Source organism: Tachysurus vachellii, chromosome 26, assembly GCF_030014155.1.
Source record: "Tachysurus vachellii isolate PV-2020 chromosome 26, HZAU_Pvac_v1, whole genome shotgun sequence".
In the NCBI taxonomy this organism is placed as follows: domain Eukaryota; kingdom Metazoa; phylum Chordata; class Actinopteri; order Siluriformes; family Bagridae; genus Tachysurus; species Tachysurus vachellii.
Window position 1 is genome coordinate 16,014,350 of NC_083485.1, and position 27,927 is coordinate 16,042,276.

At 40.9% G+C, this 27,927-nt stretch overlaps 2 protein-coding genes across 6 annotated transcripts in view; both read right to left on the bottom strand.

The window, feature by feature from the left end:
• The window catches only part of si:dkey-251i10.3 (uncharacterized protein LOC553498 homolog), a 9,780-nt gene extending 7,139 nt beyond the window's left edge, over window positions 1-2,641 (bottom strand). The window contains exons 1-5 of the mRNA XM_060863109.1: window positions 2,389-2,641; window positions 1,505-1,595; window positions 792-862; window positions 480-684; window positions 59-214 (exon numbers count right to left, since the gene is read on the bottom strand). Of these exons, the coding sequence (XP_060719092.1) occupies window positions 59-214; window positions 480-684; window positions 792-862; window positions 1,505-1,595; window positions 2,389-2,405 (540 nt within the window). The 5' untranslated portion in view covers window positions 2,406-2,641. The remainder of the gene's footprint in view (window positions 1-58; window positions 215-479; window positions 685-791; window positions 863-1,504; window positions 1,596-2,388) is intronic.
• A 6,912-nt stretch (window positions 2,642-9,553) lies between these two features.
• zbtb20 (zinc finger and BTB domain containing 20) overlaps window positions 9,554-27,927 on the bottom strand; it is an 82,437-nt gene continuing 64,063 nt past the window's right edge. For all 5 annotated transcript variants that reach the window (XM_060862623.1, XM_060862627.1, XM_060862622.1 and 2 more), the window contains one exon: window positions 9,554-26,270. In XM_060862623.1, the coding sequence (XP_060718606.1) occupies window positions 25,684-26,270 (587 nt within the window). In that variant the 3' untranslated portion in view covers window positions 9,554-25,683. The remainder of the gene's footprint in view (window positions 26,271-27,927) is intronic.

The window sequence follows — 27,927 nt, forward strand, 5'->3', positions numbered from 1 at the left end:
GATAGATAAAGATACATGGACATATACACAGACAGACAGGTAGGGAGAGAACACACACCTTCCAGCCGGCCACCACCTGCTCCACACGTTTGGGTCGGGATGTTTCCTGTTTCAAGGGGAAGATGATCTGCTCGGCCTTCTGGTTCTGCCTGATGACACTCTCCCAGCGGGACACCTCATTACTGCTGCGCTCATACGCCACACTCCTCTGGATCTGTACACACACACACACACACACACACACACACACACAAAAACATAGCGGCTTACTGAGGTGACCAATGAGAAGGCAGAAGAGGCGGGACATGCTTCTACAAGCCAATTAAATTAATTAGATTTTATTATTGTTACTAGTCGCTTGAGTAGGTTCCTGAACTGCTGCTGTCATTCAATGATCTCCCATTGAAGATTAAAGTATTGGCACCCCATGACTTCACACTCATGTTGTGTGTTCATGTTTGAGCGCATTAAACACACACCTTCTCAGACTGCTGCCGGCTCAGCGGGAGCTCCAGCGTCTCTTTAGAGTTCTGCAGTTTCTTCAGCTGCTTCTTGGTGGTGTTCGGCGCTTTCTCCATGGAACCCAGCAGGTCCGAGAGCTTGATCTTCTCTCCTGCTCCCTCCGCGTTCATCGAGAACTCCGAGACCTGCAGACTGGCCTCCGATCTCTCTGCCTGCATCCTCCTGAGGAGAGGATGATGCTTTACCATGACAACCAACATCTGTACAGCACTGACATTAGTTAGATTAGCACAGAAAATAAAAATAACAAAGAATTAAATCACACTGACCTTCTCTTCCCTCCCAGAGAGCTGATGGCCTCCAGGAGCTTGGCGTGTTTCCTGTCATCATCACTACCCTCCTGTGTACAGTTATATTTGTTATACAAATTCATACATCCCAATTTCCAAATTTACAGAAATCCCAGACAGACATCTAAAAAAATGAGGAAATAGTCGAGAGAAAGTAGTTCAGTTGATAAATAACCCAGAGTGTGTTCCACATAAACAGAAGTTTGGGATTTGGCCTCGAAAACTATTTCAAGATTTTTTTAAGCATAAAAATACAAGTTTGCTTTTGAAATCCTTTTAAAGTTAATTAACAAACATTACGACATATCACGAAGCCCTGCTTAAAAATTTCATCACCATGGCAACAACTCCGGCACCGTTAGTGTTGTTTAGACTTTGTTGAATAGAGGGAAAAAAAAATCGTGTTAACTTATAAGTAACTATTGTGTTTTATTTACAATCCAACTGATGTGTGTGTTTTGTGTAGAAATGATTTAATTTTAGGGAAAATGTGTTCACAAAGATCCGTATTAAAGATCCGTACTAAAGATCTGTATTAAAGATCCGTATTAAAGATCCGTATTAAAGATCCGTATTAAGAGGTTCGTTTTTTTTATCTATACAATAATAAGTTCTGATGTCTCAGGTTCTTAACTTAGTGAAGTTTAAATGTTAAAACTCTGTGTGTGTGTGCGTGTGTGTGTGTGTGTTACCTCGTCCTCACTGGCACTGATCATGTTCTCCTCATCAGGAGAAAGCTCCTCTTCTTCATCCACCAGCACTGCAGACATTTTACCACGTTTTCTGTAAAAAAGAAAAAGTAACAATTATTTCAGCTGGAAAGAAAAAATAAAGACGTTTGTTATTAAATCATGAAAAGTAACATGGTTGTAATTCAGAATTTATCTACACACAAATCTCTGACATCATGACTATATTGATGACACACACATATATATAGCCCTTTTTTATGATTCTCACACAAACACACACACACAATATTACACACAAACACACACTCACACACACACAAACTCACACACACAATCTCACACACACAATCTCACACACACAATCTCACACACACAAACACACAATCTCACACACACAAACACACAATCTCACACACACAAACACACAATCTCACACACACAAACACACAATCTCACACACACACACAAACACAAACACAATCACACACACACACACACACAATCACACACACACACAATCACACACACACACAATCACACACACACACAATCACACACACACACAATCACACACACACACAATCACACACACACACAATCACACACACACACAATCACACACACAATCACACACACACAATCACACACACACAATCACACACACACACAATCACACACACACACAATCACACACACTAAACTGGTCGCTATAATAAACTTATAAGCCACATTAACACAACTAATAACAGTCCTGGATACACTGACTGATAACACAAACACACAACACTTGTTCCTGACTGACTAAAGACACTTCAGGTCCTTTAAGCTCTTGAAGTCTTAAACAACACAAATGTAAAAGAGAGACAAAAGAAACACAAACAAACCTTTTGCTGGAGTCCATGTTGAATCTGTTCACACACAGGCGCACGTGCACAGCAGCAGAGTCGCACAGTAGAACTCTCAAGAGTTATCTTTAACACATAAAACCGCTCAGGGTCAAAACAACATGAACTAAACAACCGTCAGAACATTATATTATGTTTTATTTCTAAATGTACGGTTTGTTTACGAAGACCGCTGCAGATAACGCAATTTTAATCGACTTCACGTCCCCATCGCCAGTGACGCGTCGGCGCAGGATGATGACGTGTGCGGAAATAAAATCCGGCCATCCCAAGGCATGGAGTCTGTTCCAGTTTAAACAAACATTTAATACAATTTTACAAAACCTACAAATCTCATATATAGTAATACACACCAAAGGCTTTTGTCAGTTTATTTTGTTTCAGCACATTTACAACTGTTTTTTTGTTTGTTTGTTTTTTTATTTATTTTTTTATTTTATCACTGAACATATAGATGTTTCTTTTAAAATGAAAATGACACTCAATGTTGATGCAGTTTGGCATTTATTTATTTATTTATTTATTTATTTATTTATCTTTTTTACACTTCTTTTGGGCTTTTCCCTTCAGGGGTCGCCACAGCGAATCATCTCTCTCCACCTCTCCCTATCTTCTGCATCCTCAACACTTGCACCCACTAGCTTCATATCCTCATTAATTACATCCATATACCTCCTCTTTGTCCTTCCTCTTTGCCTCCTGCCTGGCAGCTCCATGTCCAACATTCTCCTACCAATATACTCACTCTCCCTCCTCTGAACATGTCCAAACCATCTTAATCTGTCCTCCCTAACTTTGTCCCCCAATGTCCAACATGAGCTGTCCCTCTGATGTACTCGTTCCTAATCCTGTCCAATCTCGTCACTCCCAAAGAGAACCTTGACATCATCAGTTCGGCTTCCTCTAGCTCTGACTCCTGTCTCTTCTTCAGTGACACTGTCTCTAAACCATACAGCATGGCCGGTCTCACCACTGTCCTGTACACACACCTTCACCTCGATTCTCGCTGATATTTTCCTATCACACAGAACTCCTGACACCTTCCTCCACCCACTCCAACCTGCCTGCACTCGCTTCTTTACCTCTTTCCCACTCTCTCCATTACTCTGGACTTTTTTTTACACAAAATGCAATTATACAAATACGCCACAAATATGTCATTTAATGTCTCGTTAATTTTATCCACTTTATCTAACAAACATTGGAGCACCGTATAAACTGGATGTGTATTGTTTTATTTTGATTCTGATTGGTCATGAAGTTTTGTTAATGTTCCACCTAAATCTGACACCAAACTACTGAGCAAGGATGAACACGATGGAGCGTCAACTTTTGTTCATGTTTCTAGACATCAGCATGTCGACTGAATTAGGAATCACACAGAATGTGTTTGAGACAGAAACATGATTCAATGCTAAACTGGAGGTTAAAAGCTATGGCTATCGTTTGGCCAGTTTCAGCTTCAGCTTCAGAGTGGAAAAAAACGAAAGAAGGAAAGTTCTCTCTTGACACGTGTTTGTGTTTAAGGGGTTAAGTGCTAAATTGTGCACATTGAATTTGTGTTCTTTCAAATGTGTTTTTATTGAGAATTAGTGAAATGTTGTGAGCAACAGAACGAGCGGCAGAAGGTACTGAGCGCACACACGGGTTCCTCTTACCTGTTCTCCTTGCGCCTCTCGTCCTCCCGCTGCCATCTGTTCAGGAGAACGAAGCGCAGATGGAAATGACGGATCAGAGACGTGTGTGTATGTAAATGGAATTCGGTGGACTTAACATTCCTGTCTGCTGTGTGTGTTTTGGGTCTGAATTAAGTATTAATGACTATTAAATAAAGTATAATAAAGAAACACTTGATTGTAACCTTCTGTCAGGACGAAGAGCCAAGCCATTAGGTCCAATTAGCTGGAATCATTCGCTTGAAAGTCTGCGAGAATATATTCATAATATTCATAATATTCATCGTTTAACGTTACACACCGAAACACTGTTTCATCAGCAGCTTCGTAGGCGTACAATTACCGACTATAGCCCATCTGTTGCTGTGTATAAAGTATTGGCCCCTATTTTACCCTTGTCCATCACACACTTGTTTAGCTGCACGACAGAGCAGTTATTATGTGGGTGAAGTTTTCTTCTAAGCAAAACTCCTTACACCAAAGTCTGGATTCTGATTAGTCAGAAGGAGTTGACTTTATTGCAGCTGCAAACTGCAGGTTTATTTAATCGTTAAAAGTTTTATCTGAGGAAACTTTTAAGTTTTCCCAAATCATCAGGACAAGAAGAGTTTACGCTGCTTTGCTTTGTTGCATAAGTAACAGACTGACGTCATGAGCAGTAAATGTAAATATAAATGCATAAAAATATCTGTATGAGGTGTTAGATGTCATGTGAGCCTGCTGAAGAATAAGAGGAATAAGTGGTGGAGACATGGAGACATGCTGCTGTTGCAGGAAATTAATCAACTTCATGCCATAATGTCATTGATTATTTTACTAGACAAGCACCAGACACACACATACTGTACATCACACTCTGTGATGTGATTTAGCTGCACAGACAGAAGCATTAATGTCCAACTCCACAGTAGAACTGGCACAGTTTGAATGTAAACATTTTATGTGAATGGATGGAATTATTTGTGTGTGTGTGTGTGTGTGTGTGTGTGTGTGTGTGTGTGTCTGTGTGTGTATGTGTGTTTAGGGTGATGGTGTTTTAAGGTGTGGTGATGATGTTTAAGGTGATGGTGTTTATGGTGATGGTGATAGAGTATAAAGTGTGGTGAAGGTGTATAAGGTGTGGTGATGTTTAAAGTGATGGTACTTAAGGTGATGGTGAAGGTGTATAAGGTGTGGTGATGATGTTTAAGGTGATGTTTAAGGTGATGGTGTTTAAGGTGATGGCATATAGTTTGAAACTAAACATTTTATTTGGATGGATGGAATTATTTGTGTGTGTGTGTGTGTGTTTAGGGTGATGTTTTTTTAAGGTTATGGTGATGATGTATAAGGTGTGGAGTTAAGATGATGGTGCTTAAGGTGAGGGTGATGGTGTATAAAGTGTGAGGATTGTGTTTATGGTGATGGTGTTTAAGGTATGTTGATGGTGTTTGAGGTAATATTGATGGTGTTTAACGTGTGGTGATGGTGTTTAAGGTGTGGTGATGGTGTTTAAGGTGATGTATAAAGTGTCATAGTGGTGTTCAAGGTGACAGTGATGGGGTAGAATGTGTGATGGTGTATAAGGTGATGGTGAAGGTGTTTAAGGTCAAGGTAATGGTGTATAAGGTGTGGGTATGGTGTTTAAGGTGATGGTGAATAAAGTGATGGTGTTGAAGATGGTGGTGACAGTGTATAAGGTGATGATGGTGTTTAAGCTGATGGTGAATAAAGTGATGGTGTATAATGTGTTCTGATGGTGTTTAAGATGATGATGATGGTGTATAAAGTGTGGGAATTGTTTTTAAGGTGATTGTAATGGTGTATAAGTTGTGGTGATTGTGTTTAAGCTGGTAATGGTGTATAAGGTGTGGGTATGGTGTTTGAGGTGATGGTGATTGTGTAAAAGGTGATGATGATGGTGTTTAAGCTGATGGTAAATGAAGTGATGCATAAGATGTGGTGATGGTGTTTATGTTGATGGTGAATAAGGTAATGATGATTTTGCTTAAGCTTTGGTGTTTAAAGTGTGGTGATGATGTTTAAGGTGATGGTGTATAAAGTGTGGTGATGATGGTTAAGATGATGGTGTTTAAGGTGGTGGTGTATAATTGTGGTGATGGTGTTTAAGGTGTGGGGATGTGTGGTTTAGGTGATGTGTTTAAGGTGATGGGTTTAAGGTGAGGTGCGGTATAGTGTGTGATGGTGTATAAGGTGGTGGTGTTTAAGGGAGGTGTTTAAGGTGTGTGAGTGGTGTTTAAGGTGTGGTATGTATTTGGGTGATGGTGTTAAGGTGGGGTGTTGTGTTGGATGGTGTTAGGTGGTTTAATGGTGAGTGTTAAGTGGTGTGTGTAAGGTGTTGGTGATGTGTTGGTGTTAGTTGGTGGATGGTGTTAAGGTGATGGTGTTTTAGTGTGGGTTTGTGGTTGGGTTGTAATAGTGGATGGTGTTAGAGGTGGTGGGTGTAGTTAAAGGTTGGGTGATGGGTGTGGTTTAAGGTGTGGGTTTAAGGTGGTGGTTGTTGGGTGTTGGTGAGTAAGGTGTGGTGTGTTTAGTGAAGTGGTGTGTGTGTTTAGGGGGTGTTAAGTGAGTGTTTAAGTGATGTGTTAAGTGTGTGGTGTTTAAGGTGAGGGTTTAAGGTGTGGGTATGTGGTTTAAGGGTGGATGGTTTAAAGTGTGATGGTGTGGTTTAAGGTGATGGTGTTTAAGGGGATGGTGTTTAAGGTATGGTGTTAGGTTTGGTGATGGTGTTTAGTGGTGTGTTTTAAAGGTTGGTATGGTGTGTATAAGTGAGGTGGGTTTAGGTGAGGTGTTTAAAGTGGGATGGTTGTGAGGTGTTTAGTGATGGTGTAAGGTTTGGTATGGGTTGGTGTGTTTAAGGTGTGTTTAAGGTGGATGGTGTTTAAGGGAGTGTTGTATGGTTTGGTGATGGTGTTTTAAGTGTGTTTAGGTGATGGTTTAAGTTGTGTTGTTGGTATGGTGTGGTTAGTGTTTAAGTGTGGTGTTAGGTTAGTGGGGTGATGGTTTTTTAGTGATGGTGTTTAATTGGTGGGATTTTAAGGTGTGGGTTAGGGGGTGTTTAGTGAGGTGTAAGTTTGGTGATGGTGTTTTAAGGTGATGGTGTTTAAGTGATGGTGTATAGGTTTGGTATGGTGTTTAAGGTGATGGTGTTTAAAGGTGTGAGTGATGGTGTTTAAGGTGAGGTGTATAAGTTTGGTGATGGTGTTTAAGTGTGGTGTTTAGTGATGGTGTTATGTGTGTGTGTTTAAGGTGATGGTGTTTAAGTGTGTTGTTGTATGGTGTTTAAGTGTGTGTTTAAGTGTGTTTTAATGTGTGTTAAGTGATGTGTATAAGGTTTGGTGATGTTTAAGTGTGGTGTTATGGTTGGTTTTAAGTGATGGTGTTTAAGTGATGGTGTTTAAGGTGATGGTGTTTAGGTGAGGTTGTATAAGTTTGGTGATGGTGTTTAAGGTGATGGTGTTAAGGTTTGGTGTGGGTTTTAAGGTGGATGGGTTTAAGGTGATGGTGTTAAGTTTGTAGATGGTGTTTAAGGTTGGTGTTTTTAAGGTGAGGGTGTTTAAGTGTGGTGAGGTGGTTTAAGGTATGGTGTTAAGGTGATGGTGTTTAAGTGATGTGTTTGGTGATGGTGTTTAAGGTGATGGTGTATAAGGTGTGCTGTTAGGTGTTTATGGTGTTTAAGGTGATGGTGTTTAAGTGTGGTGGTTAAGTGTTGTGATGGTGTTTAAGGTGATGGTGTTTAAGTGTGGTGGATGTGTTTAAGTGATGGTGTTTAAGGTGATGGTGTTTAATGTGATGGTGTATAAGGTTTGGTCATGGTGTATAAGGTTTGGTGATGGTGTTTAAGGTGATGGTGTTTAAGGTGATGGTGTTTAAAGTGTGGTGATGGTGTTTAAGGTGATGGTGTTTAAGGTGATGGTGTTTAAGGTGATGGTGTTTAATGTGAGGGTGTTTAAGGTGATGGTGTATAAGGTGTGGTGATGGTGTTTAATGTGAGGGTGTATAAGGTTTGGTGATGGTGTTTAAGGTGATGGTGTTTAATGTGATGGTGTATAAGGTTTGGTCATGGTGTTTAAGGTGATGGTGTTTAAAGTGTGGTGTTTAAGGTGATGGTGTTTAAGGTGACGGTGTATAAGGTTTGGTGATGGTGTTTAAAGTGTGGTGTTTAATGTGATGGTGTTTAATGTGTGGTGTTTAAGGTGATGCTGTTTAATGTGATGCTGTTTAATGTGTGGTGTTTAAAGTGATGGTGTTTAAAGTGTGGTGTTTAATGTGTGGTGTTTAAAGTGATGGTGTATACGGTTTGGTGGTGGTGTTTAAGGTGATGGTGTTTAAAGTGTGGTGATGGTGTTTAAGGTGATGGTGTTTAAGGTGATGGTGTATAAGGTTTGGTGATGGTGTTTAAGGTGATGGTGTTTAAAGTGTGGTGATGGTGTTTAAGGTGATGGTGTTTAAGGTGATGGTGTATAAGGTTTGGTGATGGTGTTTAAGGTGATGGTGTTTAAAGTGTGGTGTTTAAGGTGATGGTGTTTAAGGTGATGGTGTTTAAGGTGACGGTGTATAAGGTTTGGTGATGGTGTTTAAAGTGTGGTGTTTAAGGTGATGGTGTTTAATGTGATGGTGTATAAGGTTTGGTCATGGTGTTTAAGGTGATGGTGTTTAAAGTGTGGTGTTTAAGGTGATTGTGTTTAAGGTGATGGTGTTTAAGGTGACGGTGTATACGGTTTGGTGATGGTGTTTAAAGTGAGGGTGTTTAAAGTGTGGTGTTTAAGGTGATGGTGTTTAAAGTGATGGTGTTTAAAGTGTGGTGTTTAAAGTGATGGTGTTTAAAGTGATGGTGTTTAAAGTGATGGTGTTTAAAGTGTGGTGTTTAAAGTGATGGTGTTTAAAGTGTGGTGTTTAATGTGTGGTGTTTAAGGTGATGGTGTTTAAAGTGTGGTGATGGTGTTTAAGGTTATGGTGTATAAGGTGTGGTGATGGTGTTTAATGTGAGGGTGTATAAGGTTTGGTGATGGTGTTTAAGGTGATGGTGTTTAATGTGATGGTGTATAAGGTTTGGTCATGGTGTTTAAAGTGTGGTGTTTAAGGTGATGGTGTTTAAGGTGATGGTGTTTAAGGTGACGGTGTATAAGGTTTGGTGATGGTGTTTAAAGTGATGGTGTTTAAAGTGTGGTGTTTAAGGTGATTGTGTTTAAAGTGATGGTGTTTAAAGTGTGGTGTTTAAAGTGATGGTGTTTAAAGTGTGGTGTTTAATGTGTGGTGTTTAAGGTGATGGTGTTTAAGGTGATGGTGTCTAAGGTGACGGTGTATAAGGTTTGGTGATGGTGTTTAAAGTGTGGTGTTTAAAGTGTGGTGTTTAAGGTGATGGTGTTTAATGTGTGGTGTTTAAAGTGATGGTGTTTAAAGTGATGGTGTTTAAAGTGTGGTGTTTGATGAAGATAAAAAAGAAGAACACAGAGGATCCTCATGTGTGAAGTACAGGAAAGTACTAGTTTTTATTCCTTCATATTCAAACTTCACAAACAGCGTGAACTTGTACAATACCTCAAGAAGAGTGAAAATTACAAAAAAGTGCTGGTAACATTTACAAAAAAATCATCATCCTTACTTTTGCGACAATCAGTTATTCTTCCACTCCTTTTTTTAGTCTTTTGTATTAAGGCTTAATACTTCTGTATAAAGTATATGCAAGATAAGTCTTCACAGTTTTTTTCGAAAAAAAAAGTCACAATATTATGTAACATAATGAAGCTTTTACAGCTATTTTTCTGTATAATAACAAATACACATCACTGGTAATTATACGTGAAATACAGGGCTTACTGTAAAATGGCAGGTAATGATACTGACTGCTGAAATAAATCCTCTTTTTTTTCGTTTTATGTTTTCCTTAAACACGTTTATAGGAAAGGTTACATGAAGGTAGCGCTGCGATAACTGAAGGAGAAGAGAATGAAAGGAATAGTATGTCTTAAAAACAAACAAACAAACAAACAAACAAACAAAAAACAAAACAAAAACAAAAAAAATAACAAGGGAGATCGCCTCCAAACTTTGGCACATCCCTTTAAATGTTCTTTCTTTCTTTTTTCTGGAAATCAGGTTTATTTTGCTGCTGCTGCTGTTGTTGTTGTTGTTGTTGTTGTTGTTGTGAGCGAGACTGGTGTAAGGTGAGATCATGCTGCGTTGTAAGGTGCTGAATCAGACGCATCAGAAGACTCGACTCGACTCGACTCGGCCGTGATAAGGTGCATTTCTAAGACTCAAAGCATGGAGGCTTTTTATATCCCACTAACAAAGTCAGTAATCAGTTTAGTAATAATAATAATAATAATAATAATAATAATAATAATAATAATAAAAACAATAACAACAATCATCAGAATCAGAATCATTATAATACCAAGAATAATTTACAAAAGAAGACAAAAACAACTTTATGACCAATAGTCTCGAGGCGACCTTGTGAGTTCATGCGTGCTTAAAAAAACAAAACAAAACAAACAAACCAACAAAGTTCTTTCTTTATGCTGTGTGTGTGTGTTAGGTGTGTGCCGACATCCTGTGTGTGTGTGTGTGTTTGTGAGTTTGTTTATTACCCATCTTGTGTGATAATGGTGCCGTTCTGGTGTTCATGATGGTGTGTGTGTGTGTGTGTGTGTGTGTGATGGTCGGCACACATCTAACCGATGGTGTTTCCAGAGCGTGAGTATGTGAGGCTCTGAACTGAATGCGACACAGAACGAAGCAGATATTCTTTATTTTATTATTATTATTTATTTATTATTTTTTATGTATTTCTTTCTCTTTTTTTTTTTTTTAATCCGGGGATTTTTCCATAAGCTGCACTAGTTTACAGATCAGCGTTATGAGAGCTCTAGCCCTAAATTGACCCTCATGCACACGGTTAAAGTGACGCGACAAAGCTCGCTTTAAATCACCTACATCACGACAAAGCGGTTTTGGTTTTAGTGCAAACACAATCGCTGGCTTCAGCTTCTGGAGAATAACAAGCTCACCAAGAAAGATCACATTGAAGGCACATACTTATGCTTCCTCTAACACGCGACGATTTTGAGACGTGACACCTTTTATTTATTTACTTATTTATTTATTTATTTTTTTTTGCGACACCTTTCAATAAACACCACGAAGCGCTTATTACATTAAAGCCACTAGTTCTGACAAAATCCAAAAAAATTCATCACTACTTATGATTGCTATCGATTATTAATGAGCGTAGAGAAAAAAATCAGCCGTAAAGGAAAGAAGCTGTGGATTTGTGCTTTTCCTTTACGGCTGATTTTCCCGGCCTGTGTGTGTGCGTGACTCTTAAAGTCGCACGCAGAAATAAAGGAACAGCTTTCCTATAGACAGGCGTTTACACTGATTACACTCCCACTCACAAGGGTTTTTTTATCTCTCCTTTTTTTTCTCCAGCGTGTCCCGGGAACACGACGCCTGCTCTTCTGTTTGCTGTGTGAAAAGCGTGACGACAAAAACCAGTGATGACAAACAGAAGGAAGAAAAAGTCCATCTTTTGTACACACTACGTCTTTTATATTACTGGAGTTAACAGATCCAAGAACGGAGAGAAACCGCTGTGAACGTCGGTGTGTTTTTTTTTTGTTCATTTAATCCATTAAAATCTTTTTTCAACAGATTTTTGGCGCCGTGTTTTCGGGACGAATCCCTGGAGCTCCGTTTCCACCGTCTCTGCTTGTTTGTTTTTTCTCTCTTTTCCCCTAAAACAATGACACGAGGAAACCGGAAGTACTAAAGTTCGAACGCGCCTCGTCCTCTTCGCCTGTATCGCTCCGTCGAGCACGAATCCGGCGCTGGCGTGAGCGAGCGCGAGCCTCCAGGACGTCACGTGTCACACACCTTTCTCTTTTACTTTTCTTCATTTTTTTTGTACTTTTTAAATATTTAAAAAATTCTCAGCTCTCTCTCTCTCTCTCACACACACACACACAGACAGCATGGTGCGAGTGCACAGGCAGCTCACCATCACACTCCATCTCTTCTCCTCTGTTCTCTACTACAAACTGACGCTTATCCAAGAAGACGACTATTACTTTAGTGCAAATCTCTTTTTTCTTTTTTTAAAAAAAATTTTTTTTTTGAAAAAGTGGCAGTCGGGGGTGTTGTCGTTGTCGTCGTTGTTGAAGAAGAAGACGAAGAAGAAGAGCATTTTGAGATAAAGAGCGTGAGACGACTTTTACGCTTTTAGTGGTTTCGTAAAATTGGCTGAACTTTTATTTAAGTGGTTTCCCTTTTTGTTTGATTATTTTTTTTCCTTCTGTAACGTTTACAGGTTTAAGACGTCGGGCACCTGCTGATACTCAGCTCTCATATCACCAGATATATATTTATAGGATCATGGGGAAAAATAACACAAAACTTCAAACGTCGTTTAAAATTTGATGGAAAAATGTGAGCTAAATAAACAAAATGAACTGATTCCACTTTGATAAAAAAAAGAATCAGATTTGAAAACTGTGATCCTGGGAGTCGAGAGGAAACACAGAAGGCAGAAGGCACGCTCAGGAAGGTCTGAAGGTGTGGATGATGCCCATGTCCTGGTGGTTGGTATCAGCACGTACCTTCGGTCGCTAATCGAACCTTTTTTTTTTTTTTTTACAAATTCAATACCATTTTATTTATTTATTTATTTATTTATTTTTGTTTGGTGACGTGACGGACAGTGACGCCGTGTCCTGTGCTGCTTGTTTGTGTCTCACTTTAGTCCAGTGTTCGACAAGTCAAAAGTAGAAAATAACGGCTGTGTACACACACACACCCGCACACACACACCCGCACACACACACACACACATTCCAACAACCGAAAACAAAACCAACAGGAGAAACAGGGCAGGAAGCCGAGCTCACCGCTGGAACAGCAGTCGTCACGAAGCAAACACACGAGAAAGATTTTTTAAAAAATAATTAAAAAAAAGTTTTACGTTTATTTTTTTAAAAATTGAACTGCAGCATATAATTTAGGGTTGCTTAGTTACTTCTTTTATTATTTCTGTGTTTCTTTATTCCTTTGAACAAGTCAAATCTTTTTCTAGCGTCACTACGACAGCGTCGCTGCGTACAGAAGAAACCTTTAGCATGAGGCCAGAATGGAAGAAAAGAAAAAGGAAGGAAGAAAGAGTGAAAGTGAGTGAGGTGTAAGAGCTCGTGTACATGTGAGTGTGTGTGTGTGTGTGTGTGTGTGTGTGTGTGTGTGTTAGTCAGCTAAGGAAAAGCAGGGCAGAATAAACAGACTCCAGATTAACAGCACTGTCTTCTACATGACCTTAAAACGGGAAGTCGGATGCTAACAGGGACAGATGGCTATAAATATATATGTGTACATGTGGAGATAGAGATATATAGATATATAGATATAGATATGTGTGTGTGTGTGTATGTGTGTGTGTGTGTATAAATATATATATATGTGGACAGATATTAGCTAACCCATGTACTCTAAATGAACTCATGCTTCACCATAATATTGCCTTTATCTAATGACCACGGGCTTTACATTCTACTCTGATATCAACGTTTTCCACCCAACGTATTTACACTACAGAATAAAAGTCATGGATATTTACCTCACAGGAAACAAACAAACAAACAAACAAAAACATAAACAGGGAACGTTTGGTCCTTTAGGTCGTCATGACGACACGCACGAATATCGCTCGCGGTTGCTTTTGTTGTTGTCTGTGTGTGTGTGTGTGTGTGTGTGTGTGTGAGACTGAGCGAACCCATGCAAGATGCTGTAAAATACGAAAACATGCGTAGAAACAGGCACTAGAGTTTCAAACGTGTGACGTGTTTTTGTGAGAAGATTCGTGCGAGAGCGTCTGTGAGAAAACATCAATAATAATACAAATAATAATAATAATAATAATAATAATATTATAATAATGTGCAAACAAATACACAGCTTGGTCCTTTTTAATTGATCAACAAAAGAAAAACAGATGAATAATTTTACAAAAATATTCAGAAGGAAATTAAAGCGGGACTGATTCGTTCCACTGATCCAGTGCATTTTAATCCTCGTTTATTCATCCATTTATTTGAAAGAAAGCCGATCGGCTGAAACCCGACCGATCGATCGACCAACCGACCGAACGCACGTTAACGACTTTGTAATATGTTTTTCTTTTCTGTTTTTCTCCTAAATCACTGCACAGGTGTCAAGTCAGATTTTTTTAATGATCTGATTTTTTATTTTTATTTTTTTAAAAATGAATAAATAATCAGTTTTTTTGGTCTCTGTAAGTTTGAGCAGATTCTGATGTTGTGTTTAAACTTCGGCTAAAAATCAAAACAAATCGTAACAAATCACGTGAAGACGTCTGATGCACAGACACGCTGATGCTCTTTGGTGTTTACAGGAACGAAAACAACAACAACAACAACAATAATAATAATAATAATAATAATAATAATTACGCCTCTTACACTGTTCATGTGTTTTCTTTTTTACTGAAATTAAATTAAAGGGAAAATTATTAGGAATAAAGACGGAGCTCGATCAGCGTGGAAGCTTCAGGCAGCTGAGATTAGCATTAGCGTTAGCATTAGCAGCCCAGCATAGATACAGCGCACGTGACCCAAAGCACGTAGTGAAAGTCGCACAGTGCAGGTGGATCTGTTCGGACCGCTGAGAGGCTCGAGAGCGTCTGCGGGCGTTTTAACACTCGGACGCCGTCTCTCACGCAGCAGAACGTTTCCTCACGCTTCACATCAGTGTTTTTATGGAACACACACCGGACGCCGCACGCTTCTGTCTGTATTAGAGTTAACGTCCATCCTGAGCGCGAGCACACCGTACTCCATATAATAAATACTGTAACACACCACGACCAGCTCACACTCACAACCGTGTGTGTAAGAGTGTGTAAGAGAGAGAGAGTGTGTTTTGTGTGTGTGTTTATCGTCACACTTCTCTATCGCACGGCTGCTGATTAAATCCCGTCTCTCTCTTAGGTTTTTTTTTATATTCCATTAAATCAGTCAGAGAAATAAAAAGCTCTTTTTCTGTAAATATCTGTGAGCGAATTCGGTCTCCAGACGATTTGTGTGTGTGTGTCTTTCTGATATGATCAGGGATTATTGTGGAAGTGAAGTTACTCTGTGGAGCGAGTGAAGGTGATAAACGAGTGTTGGTCGGCATGCGGCAGAAATGTGGAGAACGAGAGGAATGCTTTCTCCAATGTTTCATTGATTTGATTCTTTTTTCATTTCTGCTGATAATTAAAAGTGTTCCGAAAGACAAAGAAGCAGAAGGTTGATATTTTTGGGGCTGAATAGCTGAGAGAAGTGAGGAATGTCTGTGATTAATCAGGGGAATGTGAGCGACGGCTGAGATTTCCGACACGTATGTTTTTCTTCCTCACATTGACGCTGCTTTTATTTTCTCAAGGACGAGTTTTTGTGGCAAAAGCGACACGACGACGCGGCTACAATACTGACGTCCGGGATAATGATGGGGATGATAATACTGCAGCTCCCAAAGTCTGACGTTCTACAGATCATTCAGAATATTTAGCGTGAACTGGACCATGAGCTTCAGAGGTTCATCACCTCAATACATCTGAACATCCACACGCTCTGGTGTGGAACTTTTCTTATTAAATTATTATTATTAAAAAAAAAAGATTGAATAAAATCTTTATGTTGGGCCTAAAATAGGAAATCTGACTTCTGCCTCATTCTATTTCCTTAAACTGCTGTGGGATTAATAATATTCCAGGAGAACTGGGAAGAGTCGCGATTCTGGATTCGGATAAAATATCTTAAATAAATCTAAAGAATTTCTTCCTGGTTACAGTTTAGTGCTTTAATCAGAAGAGACGATTTTATTGGTTGTTTCTCTTCTATCTGCAGCGTCGGCGTGTTTCCCCTCCGCTTCCACATGACTGTTCCTGAACAATCCACATCCTCTTATTAACCAGAAAAAACGCTCGCATCAGCATGCACTGGTGTGTGTATCAGCGAGTGGATTAGGTTTGTGTGTGTGTGTGTGTGTGTGTTAATTTCATACGCAAGCTCCTACTGCACTATTATCCGCTCTGATAAATGAAGAATAATCTGCTTCTGTATTTCATAAATATTTGTTCTTCTCTAAGTCTCTGTATACTGTCTCGTGTGTAGAATAAAGATCTGTTGTTATAAACAAGGTGTGTGTGTGTGTGTGTGTGTGTGTTTCCTCTTTGGATTGGTATCGTTACTGCTGTAAATGTACAGATGCTGAAATGAAAGTGGATGAATAAAGCAGCCGTGATTTAAAGCAGCTGTGAGTAAAAACCTCAAAGTAGGAGGTGACGTGAGGTGACGTGACGTGACGTGACGTGACGTGATGAGACGAAAGCCTCGATACAGCCACGGTTTAATTAAAGAAGGAAATCTCTGATGGCTGTCGGACACGAAGACGTGAATGTGGGCGTGTTAATATGTCACAGGTTCACGTGTACGACTGAATAATTCCATTACTTTAGTGTGTTTTTTTCTGACTCCTTCTCTCTCTCTCTCTCTCTCTCTCTCTCTCTCTCTGTCTCTCGCTCTGTCTCTCTCTGCTGTCGATCACAGTGATAGCCAATCGTGTGAGCTCGTGTATATGGAAGAGGGCAGACTGCACTTTCTTCTGAGTTCCTCGGTCACTCTGCTCTGTGATGCAGCAGGTGTTAAAGATGGCTGACGTCACACATCTCCCAGGAAGCACGTGTTAGCCTTCGCTTCTCCGGTCGGAAGCTATTGAGAGCTGGCTGGTGGGCGGGAATCGGCCAAGACTAAAACTCGGGGGGAGGGGAAAGAAGCGTATGTGCGTATTTTTTCGGCGCTGCACGCTGTGTGTTTGTTCCAGAACGCGCGGCGTCTTTCTGACATGATCAATACTGACGGAGTAGCAGATTTTACAGTGAACAGATTCTGGGATTCAGCGCGGATTCGTTTCCTCGAACGTTACTGTGAAAGTGTGAGCTTTAGTTTAATCGTACGGATAAAACGTCGAACCGCAACACAGCAAAACGTTCACTACACTAATATTCCACAGCATAAAACATCGCAATGATTATCGGCACTTTTCTACTCACGATATCACACACACACACAAACACACACACACACACACACACTCAGGACACAACACACTTCCTCTACAGAGCCGAACTAAAGGTTAAAGTCTAAGTGCTGACGTTGTAAAGCGGAAGAAATCACATTACACAAAAAAAGGCTCTGCAAATAACTTTTTTTTTTTTTTTTATCTGTGTATGTGTGTGTGTGTGTGTGTGTGTGGTAAACCAGGGCACTTTGGACGAAAATATTGAATAAAAACGGTGTTATTTTGGTGATTTCAGGGCTCAGGACACACACCCTTACTCACGGTGCTGACGTTACACAAGGCAAAGCACAGGGTTTATTATTCTCTTAAAAATGTTTCCTAGTTTTTTTATTTGATCTGTATTTCATTATTGCTGGTAATCAATACTTTAAACTTCACTTGGGATTTGTTTCAGGCAGTGATTAAGTTTGCTAGTGAAAGAATACTGTACAGTTTTATGATTCTTATGATTAATATTATAACACATGGTGTTGTGGGTGACGGTGACGTAGAGTTTCAAGCTTGCAGCTATACAAAGAGGCACTTTGTTATTAAACGGCTTTTTTTTTCGACAACAAAACAAAAAAATCGTTGCTTGTTTTATTGTATGTACAGCATTGTGTGTGTGTGTGTGTGTGTGTGTGTGTGTGTGTGTGTGTGTGTGTGTGTAGTTCTGGGGTGTTGATGACAATTCTAACCCCTTCAGACCCTGATTGGTTGTTTGTGGTTTGTGGATACGAAGGGGGAGGAGCGGCATGTGTGTGTGTGTGTGTGTGTGTGTGTGTGTGTGTGTGTAGGTGTGTGTGTGTGTGTGTGTGGGGGGGGGGTGTCGATGAAGGGGTGTAGCCAGGGCAACCAATAAAAGTCGAGCTTTTTTTTTAGCACTCGTGTGAAACGTGAGACGGTGCTGATGAGAAAAGCGAAAGAAGAAAAAGTACATAAATACAGTGATGTGTTAATATTTAAATACAAGTAGACGTGTCTTTTATATATGTTTACACAAATAATCAGCATATAATAATAATAATAATAATAATAATAATAATAATGTACTGACGGTGTGTGAAGCGGTTTTAACTGAAGGGTTTTTTGAATTAAAACTGCTGAGACACTTGATGAACGTCTCTGCGGAGCTTCTGAATAACGCTGTCGGAGTTTCAGATATGAGTGTGTATGAGAACGTGAATCATACCAGCGTGTTGTGATGTGAAAGAAAGAAAGAAAGAAAGAAAGAAAGAAAGAAAGAAAGAAAGAAAAAAGTAGAGATATTGTTTTGTACCAGCAGATAAAGGCGGTGTGAAGTTACATATTATTTCTGTGCCCAAAAGAAAACAAACTACCAGATAGGAAAAGTGTAAAAATATAAAGAACAAATCCCAAGACACACACACACACACACACACACACACACACACACACACACACACACACACACATACTTTAGCATATCTGTAAGAGTAAAATTCTGTAACTGTACACTAAAAAGAATAAAAACTAGAGCATTTTGTGTGTGTGTGTGTGTGTGTGTGTGTGTGTGTGTAAATGAATAAATGTGAAAAATGAACATAAAACCCCCAAAAAACTGAAATACCTGCTGAAAATCTTGTGATGAAATCATGTTAAAAAAGAAAGAAAAACAAAACTCAAACGTATCGTCTGCTATAAATCAAACGAATCAGATAACAGAAGCGAATGTCCTCCAGTTTAGCCTCGGAAGATGTTTCACTGTCTTAAGCAGACGTGTGGACGTGAGACGTTAGGTGGCGAGGGCGTGGCCTGTATGTGAAGGGTGGAGCTCAGCGTTAGAAGTAATTCAGATGATAATAAACTTCTTCACAGTTAATTAACAAACTAAGTGTGGTGTTCTGAGGGGAGTGTGTGAGGCTAATCTGGGGTGTGAGGCTAATCTGGTGTGTGAGGCTAATCTGGTGTGTGAGGCTAATCTGGGGTGTGAGGCTAATCCTGTGTGTGAGGCTAATCTGGTGTGTGAGGCTAATCTGGTGTGTGAGGCTAATCTGGTGTGTGAAGCTAATCTGGTGTGTGAGGCTAATCTGGGGTGTGAGGCTAATCTGGTGTGTGAGGCTAATCTGGGGTGTGAAGCTAATCTGGTGTGTGAGGCTAATCTGGGGTGTGAGGCTAATCTGGGGTGTGAGGCTAATCTGGTGTGTGAGGCTAATCCTGTGTGTGAGGCTAATCTGGGGTGTGAGGCTAATCTGGGGTGTGAGGCTAATCTGGTGTGTGAGGCTAATCTGGGGTGTGAGGCTAATCTGGTGTGTGAGGCTAATCTGGGGTGTGAGGCTAATTTTGGGTGTGAGGCTAATCCTGTGTGTGAGGCTAATCTGGGGTGTGAGGCTAATCTGGGGTGTGAGGCTAATTTTGGGTGTGAGGCTAATCCTGAGTGTGAGGCTAATCTGGGGTGTGAGGCTAATCTGGGGTGTGAGGCTAATCTGGAGGATATACTCTACTGTTACGTGTTAGCTACGTTAGCCTCGGAGTCGTAGCACAAGGCAGATGTCGTGTGTTTGATCTGGAGGAGGACGTTGTGTTTGGGTTTTTGGGACGGTGTAGATGTGTAAAAAAACAAACAACAGGTGAAAAGATAGATAGATAGATAGATAGATAGATAGATATTTCTTTTTTTTGAGTTCTTTTTTCTTTTTTTAAATACATGAAGGTAAAGAGTGTCTGAGCTCGAACCTCGGCGATAACACGAGAAGGTGATTATAGATAAAAACTGAACGGCGAAGTTATATAGAAGTGTACTGAGAAATAGTGTGTGTGTGTGTGTGTGTGTTTGTGATTGTGTGTGAATGAGTGTGTGAGTGAGGTTGTGTGTGTGTGTGTGTGTGCGTAAATAACAGGTGATTTGCACCGCTGTATTGCGAGAGCACCTTGTACACGCTTTAGTGCATTTTGGTTGTTAAATGTCATTAAGGCTGGTTTTAAGGGCACAAACATGATGGCCGACAAAATGTGTTCTTCATCATCATCATCATCATCATCATCATCAAGGTGTTTGTTTTATTTCTTTAAAGAATCCTAGATGATGTGCAGCCCGTCTGCTAATCCTCAGCGAACAGATAAACGAGTCTTCACTCCTAAGACTCGGGCTTGAACTGAATCACAAAACGAATCGTGGAGCTTGAAGCGATTCGCTCGTCTGATTCGCTCGGCTTTTGATTGGTTCACGAAGTCTTAATGTTGTAAATAGGACGTGAACCGAATTCCCAGAATTCTCTGGCACGTTCTTATCCTTCTGATAAACAACAGGAGGTTCGTCTGCTGAGAGACTCGGAGAAACGGCTCAGACATGTGCCGATGATCAGCTCAGTGAAGTCTGGTGTACAGGTGTGTGTACAGGTGTGTGTACAGGTGTGTGTACAGGTGTGTGTACAGGTGTGTGTACAGGTGTGTGGTGCAGCTCAGGTGAAGGTCTCTGTGTCATAATAAATGCAGGTTCACTCTGTTTGGTCTTGGACAATAAACTGCTGTTTTCAACGTGTACGTGTTGAACGTCAAAATATATATTTGTGTGCAAAGAGACGTAAAATTTCAATTGTGGCTTTTAATCTGTGATTAATATTCAATTGTTTTGTCTAAAAAGTTTCACTTAGTTTAAGTTTATTCTTGACTTTTTTTGTGTTATACTTTTTGGATTTTAATCCTTAATCTTACTTTAGTTTAACATTTGGTTGAATCTTTGCTGTATATTTGGCTTGATGTGGTTTAACGCGTCGGACAGCTGACTGATTGTCTTTAGTTTCTTTGATAAAGGGAAAGTTTGTTTGTTCAGAAAGAAGCATGAGGTCACGACAGATCGTTTCTTTCTCGTCTCGTGAATCTGATATTTTATCGGCTTTGTGTCTCGACGTCTCCAGAGAGAAACTTCTAGCAGGTGAGAAAACGGCATTTAATCACAGAGGTTTCTGTGTGACGATTCGTCCGCTGGTTACGGACCAGACACGAAGCCTCCTTCATTTCTATTGGCTGATGGAGACGTGGATTTGTGAACGCGGTGTATCAGAGCGCGGTGTGTATGAGCGCTGTCTAATACGCATTCAAAGTCTGATGTCCTTTTCCTTAAAAAGTGGGCGGAGCTAACACGCTGAGCGCTCTGGTGAAGGTGAAGGGCTTCGTCTCTCCTCCTCACGCTCTACGTGTCTAATTAAAGCACACTGAGCTCTGGGCTGATGTAATCTCACTGCAACAGGAAATGACATCAGTCCAACCTTCCTGAAGGTTCCACACACACACACACACACACACACACAGAGCTGTGCACTCAAACCCATTAATACAGTATGATGATGAAATGAGAATAAAACATTGGCACATGCCTGAGTGTCTCTCACAACCGGACACGACTTCCTGTTTGATAATAAAGCGCATCATCTCCTGCAAGTGTGTGTGTGTGTGTGTGTGTGTGTGTGTGTGTGTGTGTGAGGAAGTGGACTGAGGCCTGTCGCTGCGCTGTGCTCTGGGGGTGTGTGTTATTTATTTCATTTGCTGTGATTGTTCTTGTGAAGTTGTGAAACTCTGCTGGCGGATAACACACACACACACACACACACACACACACACACACACACACAAACGCAGTACCTGCACTGCACATTGCAAAGGAAGCCCTACAGTTCAGGCATCTCTCTCTCTCACACACACACACACACACAATCTTTGCACAATACACAATAAAAAGCTGCACAACCAACAACACAACTGCCTCTACAACACAATTTATATTCACAACACACACACGTTTCAGATGTTGTTTGGTATGAAACGGTTCACTGTGTGTCTGTGTGTGTTTCAGCGTATGAGACTGCTGGTGGGGATGCAGAAAGATTTTAAAACAACCCCCCACCCCCCAACCACCCCACACACACACACATATACACACACACACGACATGGTACGGATTTAAATAGGAAGAAAAAACAAACAAAAACACACAACCACCAAAACAAACACATCACAAGTGAATACTAGCGAGTGCTAATAACAAAATCGCAAAACATTAATCATCATCATCATCATCATCATCATCTCGTAAAAAAAGAAAGAAAAGAAATGAAAAGAGAAAGAAACAAAGCTACTGAACACAAAACTCAACTCATTTAGATAAAAACGCTTTTTCTCTCTCTAAAACTAGAACCTCTGTGGTAACAGTAGTGCACTTATCGGTTTCTGCAGTGCAAAACATAGACGTGAGAAAAAACCATGCAGTCCTTTTTCTCCAAAAAAAAACAAAACAATAAAAAAAAATAAAATAAAATCCTTTAAAACCGACAAAGCAGGAAAAAAAAAAAAACTCAGTTGAAACAATTTCATACGAAGCACAGGCGTTTAAAAGTGTGCAAAGTAACACTCTGATGTTTTGTTTCTCGATAAATGAACATATTATTATTTCTTTTTTATTTTTGTTGGAAAATGAAATTTATTATTATTACGATTGCTTTTTTTTTTTTTTGTCACGACGGTAAATAACACGGTGGGCGTGTGGATGTGAAGAGAGCGAGCAGCGGACTAAAGCCGGGCAGCAATGCTGAAATGACCTCATTGTCACACACACACACACACACACACACACACACACACACACACACACACTGGGCTGTGTTTAAACACACAAAATAAAACTGGGTTTCTTACAGGGGAAATGATCTAGTGACTCAAACTGGCAACCCGCAGTGTGGGAAGTCGAAAGCTAGTGCACTATGTAGTGAACAGGGGGAGATTTTGGACACGTCTCTTTGACTGTTTGTGGGCCGTAAGATCAGACACAGATCCTAAAATAGTGCACTAGACGGTACGTCGTCTAGCAGTACGTGTGGTTTTGGACACGTCTCGATCTCTACTCTTTTTTTTTTCCACTACAAAGGGTTTAGGGCTCATGAGTAGTGCACTTCAGGCTGTAACCATCCTACAGCGATGCATTGTGGGAATTTACCAGAACTAAATGTTCCAGGACTCTTAAAATAGCTCAGGAGGACAGGGTGTGGCTTTGGACACCTCTCTCTCTTTCTGTGTCTTTCTACTTTTTCCCACTGGGCCACAACACTGGGCTTAGGGATGAAAAGTAGTCAAAAATCAGTCAGCAATAAATGAGACGGTGTTGATATTCTGTCTCTTTATTTTCTTTGCATTTTTGAAGAAAACCCTAAAATAGTGCACTAGCTAGGTCTCTCTGTCTGTCATTCTGTCTGTCTGTCGGTCTGTCTCTCTGTGTCTGTCTGTCTGTGTCTCTGTCTCTCTGTCTGTCTCTGTCTGTCTGTCTCTGTTTTTCTGTCGGTCTGTCTCTCTCTGTGTCTGTCTGCCTGCGTCTCTGTCTGTCTGTGTCTCTGTCTGTTTGTCTGTCTGTCTGTCTGTCTGTCTGTCTGTTTGTCTGTCTGTCTGTCTGTCTGTCTGTCTGTCTGTCTGTTTTGTGAGCTGAGGTCTGTTTGAGCTACTAGATAGGGGTTAGGGATCAGAAGTAGTGCACTTCAGTCAGGAACAGATCCTAAATACAAACAAATGAACAAATAAATGAATGAAGGAAAAGAGAAAAAGGACCGGGGTTTTTTTTTGTTGTTGTTGTTTTTTTTTTTTACAATTTTTTTTACAATTATTCTTGTTTTCTTCCCTACAAAGCATGATGCATTATGGGTACGCTGTTCTGCTGCAGTGCATTGTGGGATTTCATGTCAAAAACGTTGTATAAAATGGCTCCCAATAGAGTAAGTGCACTAGATAGTGAAGGGGTGTGTTTATTTCGGCTAGTCCTCTCTTGCTCCCTCTCTTTATCTATCTTTTTTCCTTCTCACACTCTTTGTGCTTCCTGTCGGCCAAAAAAAAAGGAAAAGAAAAAAGAAAGCTCACGCCGGGCCGTTTGAGCCACTAGGTGGGGCTTAGGGATCAGGAGTAGTGCACTTGAGTCGCCCCACCCGCCCAAACAGCTGAGTCACGGCGGACGTCGCTAACAGGAAGCAGCTTAGTTTTTTTCTTTTTTTTTTTCCTTTAAAACTCCTTTTCCTTTTTTCCTTCTTTATTTTTGGACTTTGGGTTATTTGTGTCCGGGTCGCTAACTGGCTCGGTGTCAGCGGCTGGTGGAGTAGTGAGAATAGTGAGAAAAGCTTCAGCACGCCGCGTCGGGGTGTAACAGTCTGAACGCGGGAGTGTGTGGCGCAGCCGCTAACACCAAGCCGCTCGAGACTGCGCTCACGTTCTGATTTTTAGTTCAATTTCAATCGTAAAGTGATGAGAAAGATGTTTTTGAGAACCTTTTGAGAGAAATAAAGAACCCTCTGTTGTTCCTGGGCTTCTTTCTCTTTTTTTAACTCCATTTTCTTGTCTTGTTTTTAGGAAGAGGTCAAATAACAGTCTTTCAGTGGCAGTGTTCGCAACACGGATTCACAAAGCTGAAATACTGACAAACTCTAACCCAGTCCCTCCTCCTGTAAACTGCACTCCAGCCGTCTAAAAGGGGATCGGGGTGGAACAGGGAGAGGTGGGTGGGTGGGGTGGAGGGGGTATACGGGGCGGGGCAGGGAGAGGGTGGGGTGTGTTGGGCAGATAAAGGATACGGATAAGATAAAAAAAAAAAAAAACATCATACAGGGAGTCTGACGTTCTTTTCCTTGTGACGACTCGATTTGATTTCTCGAACGCATCGTTTAATCCGTGTAATAAATAAGAGCCAGTGTGGAATTCTGATCTGACGGAAAAAAGGCAAACGTGTGTGTGACCGTCTTCACTTTTCCAACGAATCCAAGCCAGATATTGTTTTTTTTTTTTTGTAAAGGTTTACCACAGTAATCAGGACGCCGTGGCATCCAGTACGGTCTACATGGGAAAACGCTTTAAAAATGTCACGGTTTTGCACACACACACACACACACACACACACACACACACAGCCACATATGCACACATACGATATGACTCACTCTACGGTATGTAAGTGTGTAAGTAGTCTGTGTATATATGTGTGTGTGTGTATATATATAAGTGTGTGTGTATATATATATATATATATATATATATATATATATATATATATCTATCTATATAAGTGTGTGTGTGTGTGTGTGTGTGCGCGAGTGTGTGTGTGTGAGTATCTTTCGCAGGCCTTTCGGTAGTGTTCAACACATAAATCAGTAAGGAAATCATACATTTAGAGGCCGGTAGTTTGGATCCAGCCAGTGGATCAGTCGCCAACTACACAGCCTTAAGGCCACCATCTATGGTTTTTTAATTCTTTAAGAATAACGACAAAAAGCGACCAAAAAAAACAAAACAAAAAACAAACAAAAAAAAAAACAACTTTTTGTTTTCTGGGAAAACTCAACTCAATGTGCCAGTGTCTATACTCATTACTCTTCATGCCCCCAATTTTAGGGAAAACAAACAAATAAACAAAAAAAAATCTAGTGCCATTATTTTTCATTCTTTTTTTTTTTGTTGTTGTTTAAAAAGTTTTTTTTAAACTTTTTCGGTATATTATTTGTACTTATCCGTCAGAGACGTGCTTGCGCATGTGGTCGTTGAAGTGCTCGATTTGGTCGAATTTGACCGGGCACACGGAGCACATGTAGGTCGTCGCTTCCTGGCAGCTTGCCTCTGAGGCCACACCCACTCCGGTTCCGCTGACTCCTCCCCCTGCTCCGCCTCCTCCCACCGGCATGGCCAAAGCCACGACACCGGGGCCGGGTTCGGGGACGGCCATCTGCACCGGGATGGAGGTGGTGCCTGCCGGGTTGCTGGCAGAGACCCCGGTGACAACCCCGGTGACCCCAGTGACAACGCCGGTGACCCCGGTGACGACCCCGGTGACCCCGGGCGCGGTGCTGTGCAGCGCCATGTGCCTCTCCAGCAGGGTCTTGTGGGAGAACTTCTTCTTGCAGATGTAGCACTCGTAGGACTTCTCGCCGCGGTGCAGGCGCATGTGCACGTTGAGCGAGCTCTTCTGTGTGAAGCGCTTGTTGCAGATGCTGCACTGGTAGGCGCGCACGCCTGTGTGGGTCACCATGTGCTTGATCAGGTAATCCTTCAGGGAGAACGAGCGCCAGCAGATGCTGCACTGGTGCGGCTTCTCACCTGCACAGACAGAAACAAAAAACAAACAAACCTGCATTTTATCTGCATCTCCTTCGACATTGACTTCTTTCTAAACTTCCACTTTTTTTCACATACTACAAACAAATATTCATGCGCACAGGAAGTGACATCACTTTCCCTATTAACGATAAACACTTTTTAAAAGTGAAGTTCTGTATTGATGTTTAAAGATTAGCTGACACGCAACCTTCACCTCCTATAATCGTACGCCACGGTCACTGAAGAAAGGCCGGCCATTTTAGTGCTGGTGGGTGTGGCTTAATTCGTGAGAACTAAGGACCTGCGTGTACGAGCGCCACTTTACTGCTGAGACGTTTTTGTTTTCAGTGAATATTTCAATCCAGTCTGAATTTATTTCTATAGATTTAAACAATAAACAGCTTTACACAAGCCCAGATTTGGGTAACTATAAGGTGATGACATCAAGCGATGACCAATCAGGTGGGAAGTTAAAGCTAAATGACACAAACAGAGATGGAGAACAGATTGTGTCAGTGCAGATCTCTCACTCCAGTCAGGTCACTGAACAGTTTATCCCTAATAAAGCTCCAGGTTTTGTAGGTTTCATACGAGGTGAAAACCTGTGCCATGATATTGTTATACAGCATGTGCTGCCAATCACAGGCTTAATCTCAACTAAACCCATCCCTTCAACTGTGTGTGTGTGTTTGTGTGTGTGTTTGTGTGTGTGTGTTTGTGTGTGTGTTTGTGTGTGTGTGTTTGTGTTTGTGTGTGTGTGTGTTTGGTTGTGTTTCTGTGTGTGTGTGTGTTTGTGTGTGTGTGTGTGTTTGGTTGTGTGTGTTTGTGTGTGTGTTTGTGTGTGTGTGTTTGTGTGTGTTTGTGTGTGGTTGTGTTTGTGTGTGTGTGTGTTTGGTTGTGTTTCTGTGTGTGTGTGTTTCTGTGTGTGTGTGTGTTTGGTTGTGTGTGTTTGTGTGTGTGTGTTTGGTTGTGTTTGTGTGTGTTTGTGTGTGTGTTTGTGTGTGTATTTGTGTGTGTTTGGTTGTGTGTGTGTTTGTGTGTGTATTTGTGTGTGTGTGTGTGTGTGTTTGGTTGTGTTTGTGTGTGTTTGTGTGTGTGTGGTTGTGTATGTGTGTGTGTTTGTGTGTGTGTTTGGTTGTGTTTGTGTGTGTGTGTTTGTGTGTGTGTGTTTGTGTGTGTGTTTGGTTGTGTTTGTGTGTGTGTGTATTTATGTGTGTGTGTGTGTTTGTGTGTGTGTGTTTGTGTGTGTGTTTGTGTGTGTGTTTGTGTGTGTGTTTGTGTTTGTGTGTGTGTGTGTGTGTGTGTGTGTGTGTGTGTGTGTGTGAGTGTGGGGTTCAGAGTCTGACAGAACTCAAAAGAAGACAAAATAACATTCCAGAGCTGGACATGAGGAGAGTCACTTTCACTTTAGTGCAGAATGCAGAAAAAACCTGAGACACTGAGACACGTCCTCACACTCACAACTCAACACTAACACACTAAACTCAACCCTCACACACTCTTTCTGAACTCAACCCTCACACACTAAACTCAACCCTCACACACTCTTTCTGAACTCAACCCTCACACACACACTAAACTCAACCCTCACACACTCTTTCTGAACTCAACCCTCACACACACTAAACTCAACCCTTACACACTCACTTTGAACTCT